Genomic DNA, 9,676 nt, shown 5'->3' with positions numbered 1-9,676 from the left:
AGGGTGGGAGCTATGGAGAATTTTGGGGTGGCTGCAGCCCTGGCCCAGCCCCCTGCTGGGAAGAGCCCAAAGTTGGCCCCAGCCTGCAGCAGCAGCCCAACCCCCCCATGCACAGATCAGGGGGCACCCCCTGCACCTCCATGCTCTCCCAGGTGGTGTGCAGTGGTGGGAGCCACCCCCCATGCCCCTCTGGACAAGCCACTTGCGGCTCCATCCCGTGCCCTGCCCCAGCCCCGCTCTCTCCCTCTACATGGGGACCTCAGTCTGCCCCCCGCCACCATCCCTTCCCCCACAACAGACTTTCCAGCTGGATGCTGGCCAGGCTGCATATTGGCAATCGGAGCAGTATTGGCCAATATGGCTCCTTAAAAATCAGCCGTCAGTATCGGCCCAAAAAATCTCTATTGGTGCACCCCTACTTTTTTCTCACTTTGACATTTCACTGAAATCAAATGAAAATGGGTAGGAACAATGGATAGGATGCTTACAATCCACTGTAAGCAATGCTTGTCAACATAGAAAAAATATAATTAGGAATATTTTGAGGGAACATAACCCCACATAAATAGCTTTAACTCCACTGAAATACAGTGGTGTTCAACCTACAGCCCGCAGGTCAAGAACAGTTGCAGGGTCTACTTGAAAAACAAAATCTAGTTATGACATTTGAAATGATTAAAAAAAAAATAAGAAAAAATTTAAAACTATATACAACTGAAGCCTGAGTCCTGCATATACTTGTGCATGTGATTTCATTAAAAGCCAGGTATTTCAAACACGTGAGGCTTATAATTCCTTTTAATCTCCAACAGTTGAAAACTTTACCAGTAATTATTACACACATACTACTGATAGCACAATGCCTTCCTTCTTACTTAATATCATACCTTGTCTCATACATTCCACTTCATGTTTAGTGGCAAAACTACTTAAGGCTCTTGCAATAGCTAAACGTATTGCTCCAGCCTGTGAGGACCTCCCTCCACCAGAGACCGTACAGAGTATATCATGTTTTCCAAGTCTATCAAGGAACTGGGCTGGGAACATTAATTGCTCTCTGGAACAAACAAACAAAAGTACTACAGTATGTACATTTCCTTAAAAAATTATAAATTTTAAATATTATAAAATCTGCCTCCCATGCCCCTTCCCTTCCCCCACCCCTTCCCCTAATACCCGAGGCATATATGCCCAGATCCATAAATCTTCCCAGTCATTTCAAAGCTAAGTCAGACACCAAAATGGAATTAAGGCCTTAATTATCTTTTGTGTTCTGGGCCTTAATGACCAGATATATGTAGCCCAAAGCAATGCAAGCCTCCCCACATTCCTCTGCCAATATATTAAACCCAATCTGAAATAACTATTAAGCAATTAGCTTCTTGGCCATACAAGGTATTTGTACTGTACAGCAAGCAAGTGGAATAAACTAAATGCATGCTGGCTTGATTTAAGAAACAATTATTTTCAGAAATCCTCAGAATTATCTGAAATGGTATAATACAATGTATAGCCTGAAATTTCAGATAAAGCATCTTGCATTGTTGGTGCTATACTCAAGTATGGTGGAGTAAGAGTGCATGACCACTATCACTACACCTCATAAAGCAGGTGAATTTCAGTAAGAGCCTAGTAAATGCAAATGCTTCTCTGTGATGGGAAGATCCCCCAACTATGCTACCCTAACGGTCTGTCATTTTGTGCTTAGCATCTCTCCTAGAAAGATAAAAACAAATGACAAACACGGAGATAAGCTTTGCTGTCACAGTTCTTAATCTCTAGTTTTCATGGCTGTGTGGAAAAAAGCAAAAAAAGGCAAGTCTTCAAAAACCAGTTAACTGTATGGAAACAAAAGACATTAATAGCTAAGGATACATGCCAACATGCAAGAAAGAAGTTAAATTTAAAAAAGAATGTATTCTTTGTATACTCGAAATGCTCTACTGAAGACAGGGTCCTTTTCCAATTTCCGTTTATGATGTTAACACTAAGCAGAGACCACATAGTGTCCTCACCTGTCCTGCAGAATAGGAAAGTAATGTGCATAATGTACTCCATTCACTGTAATCTTTCCACTCCCACTGTCATAAACGATTGCAGTTGCTCTTGCAGTCTTCCTTTTACCTTAGAACAAAGAAAAACACATTATAAAGGTTTCATTACTTTTGCATTTGACATATTGAAGAACAAAGGCAAGACCTTAGGTTTCCAAATAGCACACCCTACTTTCTTTGTGAAGGTAAAAAGGGGGGTGAACATGAACAAGGCCAGGATATTTATGGGTGATATATTTTACTGGACCATCTGTAAAATTGGTAGACAAGATTTTGGGGACCATATACCCTTCCTCAGGAAAATAAAAGCAATAGACCACATGCTATTACATTGAACACAATATATGAACACAACATTTCCATTGGCAACAAAATGGATATAAGAAAAAAGATTAAATTATCAATATAATTGATCAGTTCTACTTTAGAAGATGGGTAACAATTTTGGGGAATTAAAGAAAAACCAAGACACCTTTAGTTTCTCATGTTATTTCACTAAATCTTCTGATGCATTTAAGCCATCCCACATAAATTTGATTGTAAGAAGAGAATTTTGTAACAAATTATGAAAACACATTGTTTAAAAATGTAAATAGTGAGACAGGTTAATAAAGAATACTCATATAGCTGGGTGAAAATGTTTAATTATACTGATAGGAACAATGCCACTACAATTTTCTCTCTTCATTTGGCAAGGTTTCATCATAAACTTATCTACAGAGTTTTATCTCTCTGTAAAAACACTGTTTGCAAGCTAAAATATGACAAATTCTCATTCCAAAAGCAAGTGCCATTTGCGATTCTGAGCTCCTGTAATATGAAAAACAGTTTGTTTAATGACTGAATTTTGAAAATAAAAGTCACAAAATGAGTTTGTGCTTTTATTTACTTAAAAGGCAGGGGGAGAGAAGTAGTAATTGAACTTATGACAACTAACTATATAATGCCTTTTCCAAAGTACTGCAGAATGAGTATCTACTGATTCCAACAACTGATGATTTACTGATTTATTCTGAAGGCACTGTTGTAGCCCATTATGGATCAAATCTTGGCCTGTCATGTTGACATCTCTTTGTGGCTGACTAGTTGTGTCCCCACCAGCCAAACATGGCTAAGAAAGAGCTCTAAATCTTAACCCTCAGTTCTTCTATGCCACCCCCACTTTTTGACGATTAGGGACAACATTACCAGCCTGCCCATCACTCAAAGCCTGTACGCTATGCACTTTGACTGGTACCTCTCTCTAGGTCCTTACCACCCGACTAATTCTGAGCCCTTCTGCCTATCTAGAAAACTACAGCTCTATTCCAGGCTCTCAACATATCCCATCTTTAATACCGTAACACTTTTTTCTCTGCCTCTGGGAAATGAAAATAACCAATAACAACCATCCATAATTGCTGCAACAAAGACTGCTTTTCCTAGCCCATCAGTATGGAGAAACTGACTCCTGCTTTCATTTGACCCATGATGTCAGATTACTCTTCCCACTTACGTTTACAGACTAGCATCTTTGTGCTTTTCTCCATCCTGTTCTAAATATTCAAGAGGCTCTCACTATCCTCCTTATCCCTCCCTAGGACTCCTTTTGATGCCTGCCTGTTAGGCACCGGTCTGAGCATACTAGTGCCTGATCTTGCAAATACATCTCCATGCTTCCTTGCAAACCCCAATCCGTATCCATCAGTCTTATATTTCTCAGCTTGTATTTAGATTGTAAGCTCTTGAGGGACAAAGAAAGTCTTCTTGTTCTGTGTTTCTACAATACCCATCATAAGGGTGGGAAAAATATGGCCCATGGGCCAGATTCTGCCTTCCAACTGATTGGATCTGGCCTGTGGGGGGGGGGGGGGGGGCCCCCACCAACTGACTTGGATCTGGCCTGTGGCTGCCCCCGCAGCACTCCGTATGGGGCCAAGCCCCACCTGTTCCTGCCCAGAAACGGGCAGCCGAATGGGCAGAATGCAGCCAAGAGCTGGAGACAGAGCCCCATATGCTTGGGCAGGAGCCACCCAGCTGAAGCTTCTTCCCCGCCTGGAGCGGCACAGCAGGAGCAGGAGGAGGAGCTGTTGCTGGAGGCAAGGGGAGCTATGCAGCACCCAGGAGCTTACAGCCACATCAGGTACAGCCCTGCCGGTAAGTTGTGCATGCTGGCTGGAGCATGGTGTGGAATACCTTGGGTGTGAGGAGGCAGGGCTTGGCCCCATGAAGAACGCCACAGGGGCAGCCATGAATCGCACTGCCTGGGTAAACTCTGCTGCATGTGCCCTCTACAGCTCCCCTCACTCCTGGACCAGTTCCCAGGACCTAGTGCCCAGGCAGCTCCCATACATACCCTTGTGCACATGCCCCACCACCCCATAGTGCAGGGACATGCAGGGAGCAGATCATGGCTGTGCCCCAGGCCCTGATCCCATGCTGTCACACCCTGCAAACCTGCCTTGTGATCCCGGCCTCGCTGGCCTGTCCTGCTCTCAAACGCTGCTCCCCACCTGCCCTTGGCAACTCATCAAAACTTCCTATATGGTCCTGGGCCCAAATAATTTCTCACCCCTGACCTAACACAACAGGATCCTTCCTCCTTGGCTGAAGCTACTAGGCATGATGGCAATACAAATAAATACATGCATGTCAATTATATAATGTACGGATAGACATACGTTTCCATTTCATTACCACACCATCCAAAATTGACCCCTGGCTGTTCAATATCAATATAAGTACATAAAAACAAACAAGGAATGCAGTGACACTCTGCGAAGCATTGGCATTACAAAAGAAAATAATTGTAATTTCTCAGGTGTTGATGGGAGGAATTGTCCACTCCAACCATCCAAACTATTACCTTCCCCAGTGCTGAAAGCCACTCCTTGTTCATCATACTGCAGGGGCTTATTCATGAATCCTTGTAACTGTAGAGCCTGGCCTCTGCGAAACTTCAGCACATACTCTTCTTCATTGCCACTACATGGTAATGCCACTAATCTTTCTAGTAGCCGAATACATAGTGAATACTGCAGACAATAAAAATTCATTAAGAGATGCGAGTGTAATTGCATTTGCTAAAACCTTCTATTTTTATATACTTGATCTTTCCTACTTTGCTTTTATTGATGGTTTTTGACAAGATGACATTTTTGCATCTACATGCTGCTTTAAAAACAGCATGCAGATGCATCATTTTCTGTGTGACTAAAGATATCAAATCCTTTCTTCAGGCAACAATGATTCTTTAATTCAAACAATTACCAACCTCTTTGTAACACAGGATTAATGTATTAGAATGAAGTTCATCTTAGTTTTAAAAGAAAACATTTAGGGGCCAACATTTAGGGGCCCTTGAATCCAGATACAATTAATTTATTAGAATGAGAAGTAAAGAATTCCACCTTGTTCCAAATAAATCAATATGTACACTGAAATGGAAATAATTTTATTTTCCTAAACTGCACCTCTTAAATTATTATATTTCATAATACATACAGGAAATATATATATCTTTGGCTGTTCAAGCTGAGTTACTTTAATGTTTATGATTTCCTTTAAAACCGAACAATCAAGCTATTTAAAAATTCAAGAGATACTTGACTTAAAGGGCAACCTCTTGAAATAAATTATCCTTTGCTACTGTGTGCTTTTTTCCCTAGTTCTTGAACATGTGATTAGAAAGTAAACACCTCAGCATTAACCCCTTTGTGCTGAAAGCTGTGATGTCCTGCTACAAAATATTATTTGAAGGAGTTCTGGACCCCTGGTAAAAGAACAGAAAGGAACAGTTTGTGTATAATGGATACCTCCTCCCTCCTTTCTCACCCCCCAATACCATATCTTATTTCCTTCTTATGAAGTTTTTATTAAAGTGCTTTTCAGAATTTTTTACCCACTTCACATTTCTTGCATAAGAATATATATATTTCTTCTGCTACATATTCCTATGCAGTGGCCTGCTTCTGTACAAGAGAATTAGCAGTAGCCCTACATATTTTGATATCACTCAAACTTGGCATCATAGTTCTCCCTCAGCCTAATAATTCTGTGGCAAAGCTTTTTGGAAGAGAAACTAAATTAACATGACATACATTTCCAACTTCCTTTTAAGGTGGGGGGAGAACAAAAAACCCTTCAAAACAGAGAAGGCTGTAAATAAGGAAAGTTCCAAGATGTGCTTCAGAAGGAAATGCTTCAATGCCTCTAGTTCGAGAGCTTCAGCCATTTCTAAGGCAATTCACCAGCAGTGAGTCTGTACACTTGCTGCTCAGAAATGTCTCAAATGTTACATTTGTCCAAGACCTTTTATAATGCAATTGTGGAAACAAGCTGTAATACCAAATCCTGGTCTTGTTTTTGGAGAAGCAACACAGAGGTGGAACTCTTCAAAACCAAGTTTCAGATGATTTGTAGAATACTGCTGATTGTGGCCTGCTCTGCCTAACATATGGGGAATTATTTTGCAAAACTTCCACCACCTGACCATTTTTATTCAGCTTTACCTGTAACCATGGGAGCCCTGAAGATGAACCATTCAATGCTGCTGGGATTTTAAGCACTGTGTAAATTAGACCTGATCCATGCAGTTAGATAGCACAGAAATGTCCATGCAGAGTTAGATAGCACAGAAATGACTTCTACATTAGGGCTTACCTCTTCACTATAGGACTACTACTGTCATAGCTAGGATGGCAGTACTATGGTAGCAGTGCTCCCTGGTATAGACGCAGCTTTGCCATCAGTTAGACAAGCTCCCCCAAATGACAGCGATGCCAATAGAAGGTTTCTGACAGCCCAGCTGTGCCCACACTGTTTGTTTTGCTGGCATAGGTATATGGACTAAAAGCCAGGTATCCTCACTCCCCTGCCAACACAGTTATGGAAAGAGAGCTCTGCATTTTAGGCAAGCCTAGGTGTCTTCATCTTGCTACTGAACCACATTAATGATTATAGGAAACTTTTGCCATATTTGCTGTGTGTTTAAAAGGCTAGATGAGACCCCTTGGACCATTGTTAAGAACAGAGGTAAGATATAGTGATCGATGCTTCCTTTGTGTGTATATACCTGAATTGAGGGGAATGCAGGAACAAGGGGCCTTGAGAGAGGAAGAAAAGAAAAGAAAAAGGAATAGAAAAGGCATTTTAGAAGCACCTAAAGGAGTTTTTTTCCAGGATCCTAAATACAGTCAGAGTCTGTATTCTTAAGATACAGGTTCCCTTAAATTAAAAAGATTAATTACTCACATCTTGATCTGACAGTTTTTCTAATAACATTTCTTCCAATTCCTTCTTAATCAGCCATCTGCTGCCAATCAGTTTTCTGTTTAAAATATCACATATATTCTCTTTTTAATTAACCATGCAATTAGAATTATATCACAAAGGACCACACATACCGTCAGGCTTGGTTCTAAAATATATTTTCTACTACCAAACAAAATACAACTATATTCACACAGTAAATATCACAAGGTTTAAGTCAGCTTTAAAAAAGATCTTTGTTCTGAATAGAACAGTAACTACACCTACTGAATTCACTCTATCGAAAGTTAATTATCAATTTTACTAAAGTGTCACTCATTACTATAATGATTCTTAACTTTCTAAGAGTCAGTGCACTCCTCCCCAGCTTTTTGAGTTTGGCAGCACTCCCAGTTGAGAACCACCATTATGCAGCCTCAGTTTATGTCAGTGATTCTCAAATGGGTACTGGTGCCATGTAAAAGTGCTCCACGCGTGTTGCACTGCCAGGCAGGACAGGCTCCAGCAAATACATGGTCTCCTGCCTTGTTAGGGTTCTCTGATAAGGCTACAGTAGGCTGGAGAGCTTCACAGTCCAACCCTGCCTGACACCTTCCAGAAACAGAAGCACGTGGGGCAGCTGGAACTTGCCCTACATATGTCTGGGAGGAAGTATGGGGGAACTGAACCAGGAAACCAGGAAAGGCTGTGAACCAGGAACAAGCTGGCTCTCCTGACTGCTGTAGCCCTTCCCTGTCTGGCTGTACACCAGATGCGCAGGGCACTTTTACGTGGCCATGGCAGCAGTAGCACCAGCACTGTACACTGTTGAGAATCACTGCATTATTGTTATTAAAGATCACTCAGCAGTTCCAAGATGAGCTAATCTGCCACAGGTGTATAACCCAGTCATAAAAACTTTCTGTTGGCTGAAACTTGGTGCACAGGATTTTAGCAAATCAAAACAAAATTGAAAGGGAAAAAATGTATTTAAACAGTTTCAAACACAAATACAGATTTGGTTTCACTAGATTTTTCCCTGTCTATGCCTGCTTTCACTCATGCAACTCTACCCATGGTAGTTATGATTGGACAGGGAATACAGGAGTAGAGATAGCTGTTGGCACTTTACACCTGCTCTGAGCAAGGTTAGATAACATGCTGGGGCCGGACTCTCTCACGGTTGCTGCCTCATGCTGGGGCCAGCTCTCTCATGGTTGCTGCCAGTGGAGGAGATGCACCAGTGGCAGCAGTAAACATTTTAAAGAAAACAGTCCAGCGTGGAAATGACCTCAGGGCCAAAAATTTCTAGTAAAAGGAAATTCAAAAGTGCTGTCCCAAAGAAATGCTACTGCATCAGAATAAAAATACTGACTGACGAAACTGTATATTACATACATGGCAATAAGATTACAAGTGAGCTAAGGAGACAACTCTATTTTCTTACTTATCTAGGTTTGTTAGAAACAATTGAGGTTAATGAATATTTTTAGTGGCATACTTAAGGCCACAAATCATAAAAGCATCCCTACACTTAAGACTATTTAAGCAAGTACCTTAAGTACTGTGGTTAAAGTGCTTTCATGAATTAGGGACTAAATGACCTCTTCCTTGCAACAATGCCATTTTCACAGGAAGCTAAGGGCCTGACCTTTTTCTTGACAGACACACATCTATTTAAATTTACAATGGAGTCACTGGGATTTTCCATTTGTAAAAATCTTTGTATTTACTTAAATCATTGCAGGTTCAGAGCCTAACCCTGCAGTAACATTTGCCTAAATATTTGCATAATAGTTACTATTTTCTATGCACTCATAGGATTTTTTTCCTAGAAATTTTGTTCACAGTTCAACTATCCATGCTTATGCCAGTGGGAAAGGTATATGTGCTTTTGGAACATGTGAGAATAATTTCTTCAACCTTTTTGGAATTTTAAGTGCGTGAAAAAGATGAAGTATCTTCAATTCTGACCACCAGTTATTTGTTTTCACAAGTAAATCAATTGGCTGAGCTTGGGAAGGAGTCATGTCATATAAGATTATTTTTCAACAGCATCCACTATGAACTCCAGCTCAATTCTCCCCTTGTCTGTTCAAACTAAAGGGTATCTCCTAGAAAACTATGATGAATAACTCCACACTCCAGGGGACTAACTTGAATCATAAAGGAGCATGAACGTCAATCAACTAGGAGAAAACAAAAGAAAAAACTGGGTATCACTGCGTAAGACAATTATCTTGCATTAGTATATGTCCCCACTACCAAGCAAGAAACAAAGCAATAGGCACTGGATAAGAAATAACCCCTCTGGAAGTATAGGAAGCTATGCAACCTTCATTGAAACTACCCCCACCCTCCAAAATCTAATGGCTGTAATAGAAAAACAGCAG

General features: G+C 40.9%; 1 protein-coding gene across 1 annotated transcript in view; it reads right to left on the bottom strand.

Annotated features, from left to right (window-relative positions):
- Positions 1-9,676, bottom strand: part of MRPS9 (mitochondrial ribosomal protein S9) — a 45,754-nt gene that overhangs the window by 1,196 nt on the left and 34,882 nt on the right. The window contains exons 7-10 of the mRNA XM_025210507.1: positions 7,287-7,362; positions 4,900-5,068; positions 2,016-2,124; positions 888-1,057 (exon numbers count right to left, since the gene is read on the bottom strand). Of these exons, the coding sequence (XP_025066292.1) occupies positions 888-1,057; positions 2,016-2,124; positions 4,900-5,068; positions 7,287-7,362 (524 nt within the window). The remainder of the gene's footprint in view (positions 1-887; positions 1,058-2,015; positions 2,125-4,899; positions 5,069-7,286; positions 7,363-9,676) is intronic.

Source organism: Alligator sinensis, unplaced genomic scaffold (assembly GCF_000455745.1).
Source record: "Alligator sinensis unplaced genomic scaffold, ASM45574v1 scaffold335_1, whole genome shotgun sequence".
Classification (NCBI taxonomy): domain Eukaryota; kingdom Metazoa; phylum Chordata; order Crocodylia; family Alligatoridae; genus Alligator; species Alligator sinensis.
Note: the sequence above shows the minus strand (reverse complement) of the source record. Positions and strands in the feature narration are given on the sequence as shown.